The 20809-nt window shown below is 45.2% G+C and overlaps 1 protein-coding gene across 7 annotated transcripts in view; it reads left to right on the top strand.

The window, feature by feature from the left end:
• The window catches only part of Tenm2 (teneurin transmembrane protein 2), a 935290-nt gene that overhangs the window by 766157 nt on the left and 148324 nt on the right, over nucleotides 1-20809 (top strand). For all 7 annotated transcript variants that reach the window (XM_004637050.3, XM_004637048.2, XM_004637049.2 and 4 more), the window contains 2 exons: nucleotides 9957-10152; nucleotides 17109-17210. In XM_004637050.3, the coding sequence (XP_004637107.1) occupies nucleotides 9957-10152; nucleotides 17109-17210 (298 nt within the window). The remainder of the gene's footprint in view (nucleotides 1-9956; nucleotides 10153-17108; nucleotides 17211-20809) is intronic.

Below are 20809 nucleotides of genomic sequence, written 5' to 3'. Positions count from 1 at the left end.
CTCTCAAAATTCGAAACAAATATTAGTATTTTCAGGCCACAATTGACCATGCCTAAGTGAAGCTGCAAAATATGAAACTTTGGTGATGAGGGACCCCGGTACTGTACTTTGTCAGCCACTTTCATGTTGAGGAGCATCAGAGTTGGCTGACTGGCTTTAGCTTTTACCCCTAACCCTCTTTACTTCTTGGCACCGCCTTCCCTGCTCCCAGTATCCATTCTAGGAGGGCAAGGGCTGTGTCCATATCATCCACTGCCGTGTCCCTGGAGTCCAGAGCAGTGCCAGGCGCACAGGGAGTGCTCATTCTTGGTTGAATGAATGACTGTTTTCACACTCACTTTTACCCATACACAAGGAAGGGGGAAAAATCAGACTTAGAGCTGTGTGTAGGGTGTTCTTTTCTACGAATGCTAACTTAGAAACCATTACATGAACACACACACACACACACACACACACACACACACACACACAGAGGCAAACCTGCCTAGACCCTGTCCTGGCTGCCTGTTGTTGGGGGTATAGACGCAGTCATAGTTCGACAGATTAAGGGTGTGGTCTCTGAGCCCGGCTGGCTGGTATGAATCTCAACTCTACCACTTTCTGACCTGTCAGCAAGTTACACGGCCTCTCTGTGCCTTAGGTTCCTTGCACATAAAATAAGCTTAATTTGTATTCAAGGGGTTTTTATGAACCTTAAGACTGTTCATGAGACTCACATCGGACAGAATCCGATGTGATTCTGTCACAGTGGCTCACAAAATGACAGCGCACAGTGTCAGCACAGCTCTTAGCAGTCAGGAATGCCGGGAAACTGTGGTGCTCACTAATATTTCTAAAAGTTTTTTTTTTTTTTACTTTATTAATCCATGTTTGCAGTTACAAAATTATTACATTCATGGTAGGGAATTGATATAGTATACCACATTTAAATTCTTTTCCCCCTTCTGTCCACCCCTCTTTTATATTCCCAGCATCAGATTCATTTATGCACCTTATAAAGCCTTATAAAGTTACTTATATACCCAGATTAAAAGCCAAGATAATAGACCAAAGAAGGCATGAAACATGTATGACAAGTATACCAAATTATGGTACAATTTTAGACACATTTACATACTGAATTATAATAACTATTCTCATTCTATTCCTATGAACTTGCATTTCATTCTTTATTTTTCTTTTTCTATATTTTAAGGAAGGACCTACAGGATGTTCAGGGTCTCACTACTAGATTGGACTCAGTAGTGATCCACCTGTTTACAGCCTCCCAAGTGCTGGGATTACAGGCACACACCACCACGCCCAGTCTCAGTTGCCATCTCAGTATGCCTTAGGGGCAGGGCCGGCAAGGCAGGACCAGGAATCAAACCCCCGGCCCCTGCGCCTGCTTGCAGGTGCTTTAATCCACTGAACTATTTGTCATTCTTTATTTATATGTTAAGTTTTTGTATAAGAGAAACCATGAGATATTAAAGCACGTATGTCTGATTTACTTCATGTAACATTATGGCCTTTAGAAAAAGACAAATCAAGGTATATCATGTACTATTACAAATTCTCTGTGATGAATGTGATCATTGTATATACCCATGATGTACCAGTAAACTTAATGAAATTTAAAAATACGTAATTTTTTTAAAATATCATTATGGGCTCAAGGTACATCCATTTTCCTGCAGACGACTCTGGTTTATCCTTCTTTGTGGCATACTAGTACTCCACTGTGTATAAATACCACATCTTCCTTATTCATCTCTTAATGGACAAATAGGCTTTCTAAAATGTAGTTATTATGGGCTGTGCTGCTGTAACCATGGGTACACACTCATCATTGTGACAAGATGTCTTGACTCTATTGAGAAGACACCTAAAAGGCCAATAGCTCACTTAGATGGAATTTCAACTTTTAGTTCTTAAAGGACTCTCTAGACTGATACACACAGTGGCTGTGTCAGTTGGCACCCCCACCAAGAGGGAAGAAGGGTTCCTTTCGCCCCACGGCCGCTCAGTATTTGTTTTCAGCTGACCTCTTGCTGGTAGCCACTCCAGAGGGAATCTCAGTGTTTTCATTTTCATTTCTCAAATGGCCAGTGATGTGGAACACTTTTTTTCATGTATTTGCTGGCCATTTGTATTTCTTCGTCTGAGAAGTGTCTGTTCGTTTCAGATGCCCATCTTTGACTGGGTTTTTTAATTTGAGAAATCTTAACTTTTTAGTTCTGTATATATTCTAAATATGAGTACTTTGAAGGGTAGCTGGCAGAAGACGTTCCATTTGATAGTTTATGTCCTCATTCTGTTGGTGGTTTCCTTTGCTGTGCAGAAACTTTTTAATGTGATTCCACTTATTGATTCTTAGTATATTCCTTGTGCAAGTAGGGTTCTATTCAGAAAGTCTGTACCTATACCTACTCTTAAAGAATTTTACCTATATTGTCTTGCGGCAGATTAAGTGTTCTTTAAAATGTCATGTGCTTTTAGTAGTCACCCCACAAAATGCACCACATGGGCATCAATTTTACCTAGATATTGATTCCTCTGGGTCTAACAGAGTCCCATAATGGGTGCTCATCATATTCCAGTCATGGTTCTAGGCATGGAGGACACAGCCTTGAGCATAACAAGCAAGTCCCTTGCTCTTCAGGAATGAACATCCAAGAGGAAGAAGATAAACCATAAATTAATGAGGGCTAGGGAGATAGCTCAGCGGTCTAAGCGCCTACCTGGCAAACACAAGGACCCAAGTTCAATCTGTGGCACCACATGGCACACTGGTCCCACCCCCAGGCACACTGAACCAGCCACTGAGACCAGGCATGGTGGTACAAGCCTATAATCCCAGTGCTGGGGAGGCTGAAAACAGGAGTTTGAGCTGCATAGCAAGACCCTGTATCAAATACATTTTTTAAAAAAAACTATAAATTAATGGATATGCAACACATTTTCTCAGAGTGGTGAGTTTTCCTGTGAATGGAAGCAAGGAGCAGCGCCAGAGATGTTTAGGGTGAATGGTCAGGAGCGCCTTCTGTGAGGTCGTAATATTTGTGCAAGGGTGGGGTAGAAAGAGCCTGGGCAGAGGAAACAGCTGATACAAAGTTGCTGCAGCTAGAACATAGGAAGCAAGGAACTCAGAGCTGGGAAGCAGCTGGCTCTCAGAGAACTTGCAGACCTGGTATAGGAGGCTAGCACCCCGCAAGACCACTGGCCTATCCAGGCATCTTTCTTTGTCTCTTCCAGTGACACATCCTTGTATCCCCAGAAGCCGCTGCTTCTGCTCAAGCTTGACCCCAGCTCTGCATTGTATTTCTTTTTTCCCCATTCACTGCCCAGTAGCATCTTGAAGAAGATTCACGAACCAGCCCAACTGCTAGTCCTGGCCAGCTTCATGGAAAACTTGGAGAAGCTTCTCGTAGTGTTTTGATTCATGCAAATCCAAACTCAAATCTCTGGCTGGCTGCCAGGCATGCCCAGTGGCTCTGGGTTCTTGCCTTCTCCTCCAGCAGCCATGGCTGTCTCCTAGGAATCAGGGATAAGGCGAGTGTCTCAGGAGGGTGGAACGAAATAGCACACATCAACATTTGCTATGATATATGGCGCATAACGCACGCACAGCTGAAACGAAGCTTGATGTGGTATGATGGCTTTTTCCACTATTGCAAGGTGGCATGTCATAAGAGAATCGAAATGAATTCTACCCAACCCTGACTCCAAGCAACTGGAAATTCCTTTAGGCTTCTGGAGAGTCTAGCCCAGTGAGTCACTAGAGTCTGGAAAAGCAGGTGGTCACAGAGGAGTTCCTTCTCCAGGGACCCTTGCAGTGCCCAAAGCCCAGCCGACTGCCTCTAGTAAGTCAGTCAGATTCTGGAAGTGGGAACTGAACAGGGAGTCCTGAACAAGATGAGAAAGGCCACGCTCAGGGAAACCACCTCTGCTGGAGGGTCCTGCCCTTTGGAAAGAGGACAAAGAAATGGAACTGAACTCTAATGAGCAGTCAGACAGGCACCCCTTGCCACAGGCCTGACTGGAGGCAGAGAGAAATGAACTATCTCAGTGAGTGACCCACTGCCACTAACTCCTCAGCACTATCACCGGATGTGACCAGGGACCCTGTAGTAATTTGGTTTCAAGCAACCTCGGCTCACTCACACGCAAAGCTTCCCACACTGACCAGCTGCAGAGCATGCTTTGCCATCTGAGGGAGAACAACATCAGACAGGGAGGCCAGGGACATGGCCAGCACAGAGGGAGGAGGGCAACTGTCCACCGTTTGTGGGAAATGTCACTATTTATTGCTTTTCCCAGTCCACATCAGCCCTCAGCAAGCAGACGTTCCAAATAGCAATAAAGTTATTTTCCCCGTCTCCTGGGGTCCTGGACCCGGTAATAACATCTTCCTGAAGGGCAATGAGTCTGTCTTTAACCTTGCCCTCTTTGGCAGGTATATACCGGTGCAGCTTCCAGAAGCTTCTCTGGGCTTCATACACCCCACATGTGGATGCCTTCCTGTGCCTGAGACTGACAGGCCCTGCTCAACGGTCCAGGCACCTCTTCTCTCTTCCAGCTCCTCTGGAAACCCACTAAGTTATCTTAATTACCCTTCCTCCTTGGTCTCTGCCAAGAAGTTGAAAGATTTATAATTGGATCAGTCAAATATTTGCTGTGGTTTATTTCTCTGCCTTGCGTGCTCTTGTGAAAGTTGCATTTTCATGCCACTTTGGGGTATGAGCGATGGCTCACGGCACAGCCTTCAGGTTCCATGCCAGCGTGAGTTATTTTCACAGGACAGTGCAAAAGAGAGGACGTTGGGGGGGGGGTGTTTATTTCAGATGATTCAGCTGTCCCTTTTGGGTGGCTGCAAGAGACACAGACTGCTTAGGGAGACAGACTTCCTCCCATGACCAGCCCACACATAGATTCCTCTTCTGTTGTATTTGCTCCTGTCCCTTGAGTCCCCATCCAGGGCTCCACAGAACTATTAGGCATAATGTGCCATCCCACCTTGTTAGTCAACCAAGCACGGCATGGTCCCTAAGTCTTCCCGTGTCCTGGATTGAGCACCATGGCACAGAGAAATCAGATGTCCCTGGTCCTAAGCCCAAGTTATCAGCTCCCTGGGATGGGCCCTGCAAAGGGAACTCTGGCCAGGGCCCAAGCTTTTGGAAACTGGCCTCCTTCTAGTGTCAGGCGTCTGCCAAGCAAGCTGGCCAAGCTGCAGTCTAGGACTGCCGTCCCGCAGAGCAGAGGCTCCCCTGAACCAGATGGCCTCCCTGCAAACCCTCTCCTCCCTGGCTCCTGGCCCCCTACCCTGGAAGGCAGTTGGCTTGCTCTGTCTGCCTTATGTTTCCAGCTCCCAACCCTTCCTTGGGCTCCAGCAATGGTGAACAGGGGTTTGTGGTGCTGCTTGGTACATAGTAACCTGTGAGTGAGAAAACCATCTATTCCAGTCCAGGGCACTTCAAAGACAGAAAGGAGGACCACAAGGTGAAAACTGGAACACTCGTGGGCAAAGTGAGATAAATAGACATCCTGCACATCCCAGAGTTGGAATTTTACCAGGGGGAGACACTACTAGTTTCTCCTTGAATGATCAGTGCTGCCTTGATCTGGGAAGGAGCTAAGGCAAGGACTCAGGAAATCTACGAAGGCCACGCTGATGTCACAGATCTCATCATTTCAGCGGCCTAATGTATTAAGCGTTTATCAACTACGCACAGTGCAGTTTCAGGCTGTCCTCCAAGTGCTAATTCTAGTACGCAGGCCACTCCTATCTTGTGGCTCCACTCTGGTGGGCTGTTAGGTGTCCTGGCAAGCCAAGTGCACACACACATTTAATCCCGGTACTCTATGAGGCCGAAACAGGAGGATCACAAGGTCAGCCCAACCCCCACTTAGCAACTTGAGACCCATTCTCAAAATTAAAAAAGGGATGGTGGTGTATCTCAATGTGAAGGGCTAGGGTTCAATCAATCAATCACACACACACACACACACACACACACACACACACACACACACACACGAGCCCTGGCTGGCAGGTATCCTCCAGGGTTGGTGGAAGTGGATGAAGAGCATGTAAGAGATTGTACAGGACCCTTGCTAACAGGGTGGAGGAAGGAGCGTACCTTCCCACTTCGTGCCAAGCCTCGATTGGTGACAGAGCCCACCCAGCCGCACATGGCCCAGGAAGGAGGCAGAGCTGACATGGGCAACAACTAGCAATCTGTGCTCTGACAAAGGTCACTAAGGAGTGAGATAAGGGAAGCAGGGAACGGAGACGTGGGAAGGAACACAGAAAGTACGTGCTGCGAAGTGTCTTCCTTTGAGAATCAGAGAGGTGAAGTCAGGGAGGCAGGCCTTTGTCGAAGGCAACTCCTGAATCCCAGGTGTGTGTGCATTTGACCGCAGGCCAGGGTCCCACCCCAGGCGTGTCCTGCACTTGCTGATGCAGGATTCCAGGCTCTAGCTTGATCTGCTTCACTCCCTTTCTGGAAAGCACCTGAGAAAAAAGAAGTAGAAAGAGACAAACCTCCAATGCCTTCCAGTTTAGTTTCTCTGCCCATGGACGTTATTTAAAAACGTGTTCTGTTATTCATTTGTTATTTAACAAATATTTCTTGATCAGATTCTGTTCCAGGTGAATTTGATTCAGCAGTGAATTCTAGTGATGATAGCTAAAAAGATTAAGGCCTGTGGCCTACATACAAAGCACTGGCTATCCCGGGTGCTTTAAATGTATTGACCCAATCCTTACGGCAGCACTTCCATGTGGGTGCTGTTATCCCCATTTTAAAGATAAAGGGACCGAGGTACAGAGAACTTAAACAGCTTCACAGGGGATCTAGCTCACCCTTAACCATGCTAGATCTCAAAGGATATCCCCTCACTGTTTAGACTCTTCTTAGTGAGCTAACAGTGGTATAAAAATAGCTATCATTTTATGGAATGTTAGCTTGGAAGAAATGGGGTGGAATAGAGGACTAAGACATCAGCTGCCACATCATGCCGTCCCCTCATGCCCCAGTACCTTATTTGAGAACCTGTAAGTGGCAGATTCTTCGTTAAATGAAAACTGCCCTCCAAGCTTCCACAGGAGGACTCCAAGGAGCTAGCCAAAATGGATGTCCTCTCTCTACTCTGAAAAATGCCTTCTCCCAGAGTAATTGGATTGGTTGGACAGTAAGCACTGCAACTAGTCCTAAGCCATTTCTGTGTCCCTCACTTGGCTGGCCAGTTCAGTGAGCGATGACAAACGCCCAAATTAGTAATGAGCAATAGCCCCACACAAGTAATCACCTTCCCCAAACTTTTCCTCATGGGGGTGATAACTTGGACCCCAAATGAAGCCTATTCTTCTCACCTCGGCACCAAGGAAGTTACAGTCATTCCTCTGGCTGACAGCAATTTGTGTAGGCGTGGGTCTTTGCAGTCGGACATTCACGAGGTTGCTAAGGAACAAATGCTTTGGTTACAAAGGTCTCTGGAAGCAGTATCGGTTTGTCATATCCCTTCATGTCATTTATTTTAGCCCATAAAGACAGCTGTGACCAACAAAATATGGAGTAGAAGGAAGCTAAACACAAACAATTATTTCTCAAGCTATAGGACAAATTTCCTCTTCCTAGGCAGTGGCTGTCTGCAGCCCCCAAAACATGAAACCAGAACCATGTGCTGCTCTCCTGTCATCATCCTGATTTGCAAGTAGGTGACTTATAGTCACCAGGTAGTTTTTAAAATGCTTATTATCTCCAAGGCCCTGCCCTGAGCATTATCTCATGTCATCCTTAACATAGCCCTGACAGTCAGGTGCTGTTAGCCACCAGTACAAAAGCCAGAAAGAGAAGAAAAATAGATTCAGGGTCCAACAATAGCAGGTGGCAGAGTCAGAATGCAAGCCCAGGTGTGTCTGACGGCACAGCCTTTGTGCTTAAGATTATAGAGTCTTTTGTTTCCAATGGCCACATTTCAGGTGGCAAAACTGGCACTTCTGTCGCTGGGGAAGTCACATTGGGAGATTCCCGGAGTTTCTTTCTGTGGAGTTCAGGAGAGGGGTTATAGCTGATGTCTGTAACCTGTAAAAATCTTTGTATGGAAAGGGAAGTGGAGAGAGAGCCCAGCCCCACAGTAGAGGCCCTTCTCTGCTGAAGACCTACACTTTGAACCCTTTCTGAAGTCAGAGTGCAGGCTAACCTTTCCATGCAGTGATTTTTGAAAGCGTCTCCAAGATTAGTCCACTTCTTTTTTTTTAGGTTTTCTTTTTTTTTTTTTTTCTGCCTCCCAAGTGCTGGGATTACAGGTTCGTGCCACCATGCCCGGACTCCATCATTGGCTCAGCGCACCAGAGGCAGGTCTGGTGCAGCATGTGGAGCCAAGGATTGAACCCTGGCCCCCGCACTTAGCTAAGCAAGCGCTTAGTCCGCTAAGCTATGCCACCAGCCCTGATTAGTTTACTTCTACAGGTTCTTTCAACTTTCTTGTCAACAAGTAAGAAACTGGGGTCCACTTTGCCTTCTCCCTCAGCTCCTCTGTGCAGCCCACAGTCAGGCCTGCCTTCTGGCCCTCAGAAATGTCCCTCAAGTGTTGTCCCTTCCACTGTCCTCTTGAGACCTTGCTCATCACTGGTGGATTCCTTCAACCCCACTTCCTAACCACTTTTCCTGTCCTCCTTTCCATAGACACCCATAGCCTGCCTGCAAAAACTAAGCCCTCGAGACTTCCTTTCATGCCATTAGCCACTGTTCAAGAGTCTTCAGCGGCTCCCACTGGCCTGCCATAAAATTCTACCCATTATTTACAGCAGGCCAAACTTTCAGATACCACTTGCTCTTCCCACCCGTTCAGCGCAGGTGCCCTTAGCTGAACCCTCTGCTTCTCCTAAGCTCTGAACCTGGTTTCGTGGAAATAGAGTCCAACGTGAAATTTCTGGTTTATATAAGGCCAGGCTCTGGGAAGGTTTGGATGTTGTAGCTGAGCCAGTCCTTGTCAGAGTTTTCGCTTTGTCACTTCAGAGTTGTGTGTCTTTGGACAAATTGTTAATTCCTCTGAGCTTCAGGATCCTCATCAATAGCATATGATTACAGTCTGGCAGTGTGGCTCAGTGCTAGAGGACTTGCCTGGCAGGCACAAGGCCTGGGGTTTGCTCTCCAACACTGCACAAAAAACACTGGGCATGTCCCCATGATAGAGTGTGTTTCAAGAACTGAAAAAATCCTATGATGGCGAGGATGACAGTAGCTAACATGTATGTTGTGTTTACTGTGTGACAGGCACCGTTTGAAATACCATATTAATCTTCACAACAACCACATCACATAGGTACTACTATTTCACAGTTTTTCAGATGAGGAAACTGAGATACAGACAGATGAAGCTAGCAAGTGTCAATAGTAAGGATTCTTTCCTGGGCAGGCTGACTCCACACCACTCTTCTTTGTCACTTGTCACTTCTAGGAGCAGCCTCCTGGTAGCTGGTAACATGGGTCCATCATCCCACAAGTGGAGCTCCTGGAAACCAATGCATTTTGGGGTTCAAGACTTAGAGCATGATAGGAATGCTGTATAAGGCATAAGTAGAATACCTTTCTGAGTTCTGCATCAGCAATCCATATCTCACACGTGCATCCAACACACACCTGTATGTATAATACACACACACACACACACACACACACACACACATACACACACACAGAAAATGTTGAGTTAAAAGTTTTTAGATTTCAAAACTACAGATAAGAAATTGTAGCCTGTCGTGATAAAACAACAAAAAAAAGGGTCATTTTCAGTATAGTGGACAGTGACCATTATTATTGTCACTTCTGTGTCTTCTTTTGCCTGAGCTCTGAGTCAAATGTATTGAAAAGCACGTCTGCTCATCTGCAGGTGGCAGGAGGCAGGCGCGGGTGGGGGTTGGGTCTGAGCCTCGGGTCACCTGCGGTGCTGTCTCGTTTCCCCAGTACGACTTCATGGAGCGTCTGGATGGCAAAGAGAAGTGGAGCGTGGTGGAGTCACCCCGGGAACGGCGTAGTATCCAGACCCTGGTTCAAAACGAGGCTGTGTTCGTGCAGTACTTGGACGTGGGCCTGTGGCACTTGGCCTTCTACAACGACGGCAAAGACAAGGAGATGGTGTCCTTCAACACAGTGGTCTTAGGTAGGTGTGGGCATCTCTGAGATGAAGCACTTGGGTTTCCCTGTAGATGACACATCACCCAAGATAGTTTCTGTTTCTGAGGTGACCAACCCAGAATCCTTCACGTAGGCCTCTGAGGACTGTGCACCTAGTGAGCCCTGACCAAACAGAAAAGTTGCCTAAGCCAGGAAAGAACTGCCATTAGCCCACGATTACAGGGAAGAGCGTGGGTCAGACTGCTGCTGAGGCAAGCTTTGGCCACACAGGCAGATTCCCAACTCGTGTGAGCCCTGGGATCCCCCTAGAAAATCAGTGCTAGCACCCACCCATAGGGCTGTCCTCAGCACTGAAGACCATTCCCAAGTGTCTCTCAGAGCTGGGAGGGGGACAATGAATACTGGACGCTCCCATCGGTGCTTCTTTCTGAAACTGAGGGCTGCAAAGTAAAACAGCTTTTTTTTTAAACCTTAAGTTTAAAAAAATCCTTGAAGGGTCATTATCTTAAGAAGAACCTCCAGAGTTTTCACAACAAACCCTCAGAATTTTAACAAAGAAGCTTCAGATGTGTTTGTTAAGGTTATCTTTCCATTGGGTTTTATCTTCTTCATGATCCCAATAATCAATCCCAGGTAGAGCCTCTGCGAGTTAGGACAGATTGTCGGGCTCATTCCACTGCGGAACAAACTGAGGTCCAGAAATGTGGAAAGGGTGACTGTGGTGTGGGCTTCTGGGCTCTTCTATTGCTCTTCCACTACATTGTGTTTTTTCCAAAAGCATTTAGTTGTGGCACTGTGGATTTCCTAGAGAAATTGCATTGGAACAAAGGCTAGCTCCAAGACTAAGTCCCAGATTTTCCTTCCCACACGTTAAACTGGTCCTCCACAGCCTCATCCGTGCAAGGGGAATGGATAGTCAAAGGTAGCCACATCCAAGAGGGTAATGGGAGACTCACCAAAACAGGAACATAGCTAGCATGGAGTCTGTACTCCCTGGATGCGGTTGCAATGCCTCCCATGCAGCTGTTTTTCTGCTGACAGCATTCTAAGAACTCTGCTGGCCCCCAGGCTTTTTCTCAAGGGACCTGTGTAATCCAACCTGAAATTCGGGCAGCAGTTCTTCACCCCAGGCACAACTTCAGACCTGTCTAAAGTCTATATAGTGAGTCCTGATCTTGCCCATAGGATTGCAGCCATTCTCAGCTCCCTCTGCTGAGGGAAGATGGGCCCTATCAAAGCTAGCCAAATGCTCTAAAGTAGGAGTTGGCACACTGTAGCCCAGGGGCCGAATCTGGCCCATTGCCTGGTTTTATAAATAAAGTTTTATTGGAGCACAGCCACATTCCTCTGTTTACATATTGTCTATGGCAGCTTTCCCACTGTGACACCAGAGTTGAGTCATAGCAACAGAGACCATATGGCCCACAGAGCCTAAATAGTTACTATCTGTCCCTTTACAGAAAAAGTTTGCCAACCCCTGCTCTGCAGGAATGTCATAGCTTAGTATAATGAAAGTCATAGGAGAAGCACTCCACAAATGGAAAATGTCCAGAGCAAGGTTAGGTACTGATGGGGCAAGGGGAAGCAAAATGGTAGAGAGTAACTCACAGAAAGAAAGAAATGAGGAACAAATTTGGAACATTTGAGATGTTGAGATTTTTAAAAATCTTTAGTTTAAGAACATGACAAGAACTGACCTCCTTTTGTCATCCTTGTGTTTAAATGCAGAAGACTTGACACACATACATGACAGGCATATAATGCACGGTACCTGGCTGCTTGGGGTCTATAAGCACTCAGTGAAATGGTTAGTAATAACAACATATTCTATTGCCAGCCTGTGACTTCGTCCTCCATCAGCTTGATCAACACACCAAGTAGCCTTTTACTATGGGCACCACTGGATTCCCTCCACTTTCCAGTTGGGGAGGATGCCAAGGCTGAGAGACAATAAAGGACTTGTCCAAGGTCACACACACCCAGTAAGAGGTAGCATCAGAACTCATACTGTCAGAGCCTATGCTTTCAACCCCTGGGGATTTGTTTTATTTCTGGTCAAATACATCACTCTCCCCTGAGTGGCAAGTTTTCCACAGGGCCAGGCTACCTCAGGCCAGCTTGTGCCCTCCTTTCCTCTCACCCACATGCAGCCCCAGGCACTGAGGAAGTGAATTCCCTCCCCTCTGGCCATTATCATCCCTCAGCTGTCAGGGCTGAGCAGAGTAGTTCTCCTGAGAGGATTTCTCTCTCACCCAGGCTGGAGCTCAGAGAGAAAGTCAGAGGTAATCGGCCTAATAGTTGGGCAGACATCTTGATAAAGCAATGATAGTAATTGGCCTGAAACACAGGGAAAAGAACAGTGTTTTATTTGGTTCGGAGGTTCTTCCCCACATACCTATCATCAGAACATTCTCCATCAAGAGCAGCCAGGAGGCTGAAAGCCCCTGCAATGGGAAACAGAAGGAAAAAAGGTGTGAGACGGGTGTCAACTGGCCATCACACTAAGTACACCTTAGACCTGGGAGTCCGTGCTGTGTTCATCAAGCAGCCACCTGCCTTCAGAAAGGGTCTCCTCTGGGAATAGCACAGGGGCTTCATGGAAGCAGGATGGCAGCCTGTGTGCACTGTGATCCCACTCCCTGGCCCTCTCTCCTGTCATTTCTTCCTCACAGATACTTAAACCAAATTGATATGAAAAAAGACAGTAATATCTTAATTGTAATATTTAACTGAGAAAGGGAACTGAAAAGAACGGTTCCTTTGTACTTCAGCAGTGCCATGTGATAGTACTATTCCCTCAAAAACTGTGGAAATGTTTCAAATATAAGACCTCAAGGAATTGAGGTGACACGCTCAGTTTTAATGTTTGTTCTAGAGTCTCCTGCCCTCTTAGATGTGTGTATGCATGCAAACAGCCACATTCTCTCTCTCTCTCTCTCTCTCTCTCTCTCTCTCTCTCTCTCTCTCATACACACACACACACACACACGCACGCACGCACGCACGCATGCTTTGATAGTATTTACCAAGCACTTGATGTATGTCTGGCTTGAGGAATACCTCACTGAGCAGTTTGGCCCTGGGCCCTTCCTCACAAGGCTCAGTGAGAAAAGACACGCACATCAGTCAGCTAGGATAGGAAAAAAAGGAATGAAGAAGTGATAATGAAACTCAGATTGAGGAAAGTGAGTAGGAAGGCACCCCAGAGCTACATTTCTAAACTGACACAGAAGGACCAAGTTCCCAGTTGAAGCTTTCCAGCCAAGTGAAGAGGGTCTGAAGACCACAGTCCTCACTGATGAAAGGGACCATGGAACCAGCGAGTTCCCTGAACCCTCACTGCCATGTGAAAATGCCAGTTAGAAGAAATAGAAGCACTGGCCTCAGGATGTCCATGTCCACCATACCATACCCAGACCCACATGCTCAGTGGGGAGCAGTCTCATCCTCCAGACAGGAATGACCTCCAGAAATGTAAGCTGGGTGAAATGGTTCCTCTGTTCCCAATTTTTCAGTTGTTCCCAGTGGCCCCAGAATCAAATCCAACGAGTCTGCATAGCCTGGATAATCTCTAAGCTCTTACATCACTCTATGTGTGCAACTCTCCAGCCGCAGTGGATTCTGCTACCTTCTTTCTTTCTCCCCTTTGGTGGGTGGTGTTTCTCCTAGCTGGAATGCTCATCGAGCTTCTCCAGCTCGTCCTTCCATGTTTCCTGCAAGAATGCAAAGACTCTTCTCTCTCCTGCCCTTTAATTAGTGTCCTCTTGTTACCTTCTATCGTAATATCTTATTCTCTTCAAAACACTCATTGTAAGTTTTACGTTTGTTTTATTTCTTATATTCTCTACAACCATGGAAAGTTCTAGAACAGGAATGGCTGTGCCTATTTTACTCCCCATGGTGCCTCAGTTCCTTGCATAAAATAGGTGCTTAATTAAGATTGAACCCCATATCAAGAACTATAATAAGTAAAGCTAACATGATAGCCTGCCACCATTTCATGAATGTCATTAAAAGACATAAGACTATTAGGTCAGAGAAAAGGAACTTACTAAGTAGAGTGATATAGTATACAGTATCAGCATGCATTTCCATGTCCGGTTCCCACAAAGTAACACAGAGAAGGCCAGGTATTCCCATACATTCCTAGGTTACAGTACAAGAGAGAACTCCTGAGCTTACTGGTCCCAAGTCTCTTAGCATGGGTAGTACAAGTGCTTACCCTTGCTCCAGGGGAGACGTTATCTTTATTATACAGGGTAATAAGTGCACCTATTTTTACTCTGAGGATAGACAGCCTCTGTCTTCCAAGGCTGTGCCCTACTCAGACAGCCTTGAGAAGATATTCCAGAACATTCCAGAATGTCAATGCCTTTGCTCCCAAGGCATTAAGAAATGGAAACAACCCAAGGAGAACTATCCCTCAGCACCACATGAAATTATTGGATTTTGACCAGATGCTTTTAGAACGAATGTTGAGTTCATGAAACACACAAATAGCACTTGGGTACATACTTCTCAGCCCCCCTTGAAGAGCCAAGCTCCAAGCATCTCTGCCTGGAATGTTAATTGCTACATAGAAAAAAAATAAAAGACTGGCTTGATGGAATCTATGCTCCTTTTACCCAATTTTGTAAAAGCAATACAACTCATTGTATTTTCCTTAGAGTCCCAGAAACCAACTACCGCCTAGTTCCAAAAGAACACAGCTAAGAAGCGACATACAATAGAAAGAAAGCAAAATTACATGGTTTGATTTTTCGGTGCAGAGTGGGAGTAAATGGGGAAATAGGCTTAAAGGAAACCTCTCCTTCCCACTCCTGGGTGACTCTGTTAGGAGCACGTCAACTTCTACCACCTCACCAAGACCACCTGCCCATTTCTCTCGGCACTGCATGTATCCTGTTTTGGGCCCACGGCTTGCATTTTTCCTTTTGTCATTTTCATACTTTAGAACCTGAAAATCTAAAAGAGTTTTACTTTCATTTAAGGCAAAAACAAGGATAATAACAATTTCAAACGGATACATCCATTTCTGTGTCGGCCCAGATCTATGTGAAAGAGTTCCGGGATGATCCTTTGTTTTTGTTTTGTTTTTTGTTTTTTATGTTGGTGGTGAATTTTTTGCTTGTTTGTTTGTTTTAAATTTTATTTCATTTTGAAGAGTAAAAACAAAAGCAAAAACAAATAGATTCAAAGACAGCAAAGGGTAGCATACAACAATACATATGTTACAAATTTTCAAAACAAATATAGCAAATTAATAATGGTTGTTATATTACCTATTTTTATCATCAAATCTGTTGCTCAGATATAGTTATGCAAGATTGGACAAATAAACTAATATTAATGCTTGCTTTCAATAAATCTTAATTTTTTTCTTGTCTTTTACTTTTTTAAAAAATTTATTTTAAAGAGACTCTAATAATAATTGATAAGACAAAATGGTATACATTTAGAAGACCAAGATGAGAGGCATTCAACCATGATGTTGTTTGTTTTACACATTGCTGTCCTCCATGTAGTTGCTTTGATCACAGCTGTCAGCATACAAAGTCACAGTGAACATTCTAAACATTAACTTATTTTCAAAAAAAAATGATAGAAATGATTAGTACAATTATCTCAGCCATCCTGTACATATACTGATTTTCCCCCTTCCTTTTTTCCTATCTTTTCTCCTTTCCCTCGTCTTCATTGTTTAATCCTTATGTTCAGTCTCTTTCAGTTTTACTGTGTCTATTATACCTTTCAGGTTTTATTTATTCTTTCAGGTTCTTACACTAGGGAGACAATATGATATTTATACATGTGGGTCTGATTTATTTCACTTCTGAGTATAGCTTCTAGCTGCATCCCCTTGCCTCTGAAGGCCTCAAGTTTGTCTTTCTTTATAGCTGAATAATACCCCATTATATAAAAACACCACATCTTTTTCATCCGTTCCTCAGGTGGTGGGCATTTTGCTTGTTTCCAAGATTTGGCGCTGACAAATTGTGCTGCTATAAACATGTGCGCACATATATCACTATGGTATGACATTTTCAGTTCTTTTGGGAAAATACCCAGAAGGGTACAACTTGAGAGTAGGCATAGAAACAGGATGCTTACACAAGTTAAAGCCAGTGTGAACTAGTTGCTTTTCATGTGAAATAAGATCTACAAAAATGAGGAGTAAAAGGATTTGTGTATCACCAAATAAAGGTAAGCACCACACAAAGAATCCCAAGCCGTGCCTCAATGTGTGTGTCTTCCTTGTGTCACTCTAACAAGGGAAAGATTTCGATCTTGTCCCAACATCATAGAGTATTCACACTGATTCTGGTGCTGGAGTCTACCACCTGGGGTACGCATGCACTGTCAGATACACCATCCGTCACTGCCCAACGTGCTGTGTATGGCTCATAGCTGTATTTGAATATTTCTTTTATTATACTTCCTCAAATTAGAGAAATGTTTTATCCTGGAAGCCTGACATTAGTAATAATCACTCTCCTTCTGAAGAATTATCCTCCATACCTGAGGCTAAAGACTGATTTCCACATATCGGATCGTACCTCAAAAAGGGGGGATGATTTTTTTTTTTCAGGGGAAGAAAGGACATAGTGTTTTAAAGCTTTTTAACCTCTAAACAGTCATGTTGTTTTTCTGTCCAAGTAGGTGCTTTCTCTTGGGAAAAAAGAAAAAGCCAAAGGTGCAGCTAAACAAGCCCCCTCCTCCCCGCTTGGATTCATCAGCAGGAGAGTGGTGTGGTGGCTCCTTCCATGTAGTAAGCAGATTGCCCTCACTCCCCACGTTCTGCCTGCTCCAACTTCATTCACTTGTATTTCTCCCTGGTCTCCTGTAGGTACCTGAGTTGCACCCACTGGTCTTTAAAAGTAGTCAATGACTACCTATTAAATAGCAGGCAGCGGAAAGAGGTAGTGCTAACTCTCTCTCTCTCTCTCTCTCTCTCTCTCTCTCTCTCTCTCTCTCTCTCAGATTCTGTGCAGGATTGTCCACGAAACTGCCATGGGAATGGTGAATGCGTGTCTGGCCTGTGTCACTGCTTCCCAGGATTCCTAGGAGCAGACTGTGCTAAAGGTACGTGACACCACTTTTCCTGCCACGGCTGGAAAGCCAGGTGTGAGCTACCCAGAGCAGCTGCACCAAAGCATCCTGCTAAGCAAGTTCTCCCGCAACGTGGTGCAAACCCACGTGTGCGCAAAGTCCTCACCCTTTGGCAAAGAGTAGGTTCTGATGGATGAACACTGGCCAGCGTACCTAAGGAGCAAAGCAGTTGTCTTTGGCACTGAGGTGTGCTGAGAAGAAAGATTTGCTAAAAATGAGATGGTCAGATTTCCCGTAAAGGCAGGAGTGAATTACCATCACTCCTTTCTTCTAATCATTAACTTCTGTGTAATGGAAGATTAAGCATCTCGGGGTTAGTAAATTTCATTCATTCTGGCCAGCTACACTCTTAATCTAAGAAGCACTATTTATCTTGGTGGAATCGGTTTTAAATTGTATTATTAATTTATCTAGACTGTTTTGCAAAGAAAGGCTGGAGCCTTGGGATTCTTGGGGGAAAGGTAATATAAGAAAGAAAATGACTCTCTCAAGAACAGGGGATTTAGGGGCTGCATATCTAGCTTGCGAAAGACCTTCAGAGTGACCTTGAATGGCTCAGAGGCAAGTATTGCTCCTCATAATTTGACATGGCCTGTGTGCACATGTACACACACATATATATTTCTAGATAAGTACAAATATGATATTGAACCAAAACCTTCACAAAGCGATACCTTTACTCTGTTTCCTTTTTTATTCTGTCACTTCTGTAAAAGACTAGGGCTCAGCCACTATGCTGATGCTCAGGCCAAGAGGTCAGATTCCAGTCTGAAAACACGATAGGCAGACTGGGAACCCTTGCTCAAGAGGCAGGCAGTCCTGGGGTGGGGTCTGTGCCACTGTGTACCCTATGACCTTGAGCAAGTCCTTGAGCATTTCAGGACCTTGGCTTCATCATCTGGAATGGGGGGCAGTTGCCTCAAAAATTCTTTGTGACGTCAGTGTTGGGCACATCCGAAGCTTTTAATTGGGACATTGTAAAGCATCAAAGAGTGATCTATTATTTATTTGTCTGATTATATTTTCTATTTTTATTTTATTTGATTTATTTTTTGTATTTTAGGGAAGGGTCTACAGGGTGTTCAGGGTCTGACTACTAGATCAGACTTGTAGTGATCCACCTGTTTACAGCCTCCCAAGAGCTGGGATTATAGGTACGTGCCACCACACTCAGTCTCAATTGCCACTGAGGATGGGGCCAGGACTGTAGGCCCAGGGATTGAGCCTCTGGCCCCTGCGCCTGCTTACAGGCACTTTAATCCACTGAGCTATTTGGCCAGCCCTTTCTATTTTTAAATAATCTCTTCATTATTTTTATTTGTGCTTCATTTAATAGTTGTGAGTCTTTTGAGACAGGGTCTTGCTTTGTAGTTCAGCCTGGCCTTCAACTCACTGCATAGCCCAGGACGGCCTTGAATTTGCAGCAATCCTCCTGCCTCAGCCTCCCCAGTGCTGGGATTACAGGGGTGCACCACCACACCTAACTGATTTGTACTTCACTAAAATACCCTTTTGCCTAGATATCCTGAGAGGTTTATTATTAATAAATGTGCCCTGAATACCCTAAATAATGCCACTCGTTTCTCCTACCCTTGCCACACTTTCTCAGGAAATATCTCATACTGCAAGTGTTGTTCATATTTCTGAGATTTAGGATTCCCACCTAATACACACTTCCTGCTAGGTGAGTGGGGCCTCTCTGGCCTTGATCGTGGCTTTGGTGGCTTGCGCAGAAGACTCGCCACCGAGAGACACTACCACTGTCATCTCCTCTACCGCACAGTGCAGAGAAAGGACTGGTCAGTTGTCAGATCTGGAAAGAAAGCAAAAACCCATGGGACAGTTGTCTTGTCTGCCTTTCAGAGTCATGCACACACAGCCCCTGGCACAGGGAAACACCAGCGGAGGGAGCGCTGCACACCGCAGCCCCTACCCTTGCTGGCCCAGGCTCCCAGGGCCCCAGGCAGGCAAGAAAGATGATACATGGCCTCCTGCCTCCGGTGCTCCTCCTAGTGCAGGCTTAAAAGGAAGGCAGACTTCAATATCGTTTGAATGGCTTTTCTTGCGTAATCTAATTTTCCTGGGAACGAAGTCATTAATGAGAGGAAGGACGGAGTAGTCCTTTTATACATGGCTGCAAATGGGCTGAACACTCAGGTGCGCGGCCTGTGAGCTGTAAATGTATATTAACACTGACACACATCGATGTATTATTAATCCTAAAAACCATGTGTGCTCCGACTGCACATCCAGAGACGGGCCTTTCAGACCGAAGTACCCAGCCATTTAGGAACTCTTCGCTCTAAATCCATTTGCAGATGAGCGTCCATTCCGCCCTATGGATCCATAATGGAGTGTGCATTTAGCTGTTTAAAAGGACTCTCGGTGTGTGTTTTGCATTCACCACCTGTGCTGGGGCTGGGCACACACCCTGAGTGTGCATTAGCCAAGGTGTATAATTGATCCTTGGGCAGCAAGTATTGAGTGGCTGTTAAGAGTACTTACTCCTCTGTGTTCAGTCGCTGCCCCTGAAATAGGGCTTTGAGCTTGTTGTATATTTTAATTTAACTGTTGATGCATATGGCAGACAAAATTGAAGCACTTTAAAAAATTGCTTTCCCCACTTATTCAAGGAAAAGTTAGCTCAAGAGTGTAAGGACTAAGCTTCTACCTCGGTGCCCTACCCGTGTTTCTCCCTCAGTGTTTTTGAAATAACCACATTTTAGGATACCTTCTTCCACATAACACCAGCTTTCCTCTTATTCCAAGTGTGTGTTTTCCAAACTTCAGTCTTTCATTTGCTAAGTTCATGGGTCATGGGCAAGGTGTGGTGGTGCAGGCCTACGATCCCTACATGCAGGAGGCTGAGGCAGGAGGAACCCTCATGAATTCCAGGCCAGCCTGGGCTACTTACTGAGCTGAAGGCAAGCCTAAACTACACTGGTAGACCCTATCTCGAGCAAGCAAACAAACATGTTAGTGGATCAATTAGTACTGTTATTGACATATTTCTCCCAATCAACTCACTGCTTCCATAGAGATATTTTAAAAGAAAAAAGAGTTAAAAATGGAAATCAAAAGTGAAGACTAGAATTGATTGCGATAAATAGGAATCTTATTGCCCCTCAACATCCAGAGACCACTATTTCCAGAGTGAGGAATATCAAGCCCACATCTGCTTCTGACACACTTTCATCCCATCCACAGTCCCCAGTGTAAACTTGAACACACAGAGGCCATCCTGGCTTCCTGAGAGAGCCAAGCCTTGAACGCCTCATCCCACAAGTATGAGCTCCTAAAAGGAACCAAGCTCCCTGAGTGCACCCGTGGGATGAAGTGAAATCATGGAAAGAGAGGCACAGGGCTTCCACTGAGCCAGCTTTAAGTCAGGAGAGCGAATCACTAGCACCCGATTCACTTCTAAGGCATGAAGCCTGTACCTCCAGGTGTTTTCAGATAACCACAAAGAGCTCTAAGCTGCTAAGTGTGAACAGTAAGAAAACACTTAATAGAAGAGAGTCCTATCACCCTGATGTCAACAATTTGAAATGAATCCTGCTTGTTTTCGGTGT

This window comes from Octodon degus, unplaced genomic scaffold, assembly GCF_000260255.1.
Source record: "Octodon degus isolate 3935 unplaced genomic scaffold, OctDeg1.0 scaffold00085, whole genome shotgun sequence".
Taxonomy (NCBI): Eukaryota; Metazoa; Chordata; class Mammalia; order Rodentia; family Octodontidae; genus Octodon; species Octodon degus.
This window is presented reverse-complemented; position numbering and strand designations above follow the sequence as displayed.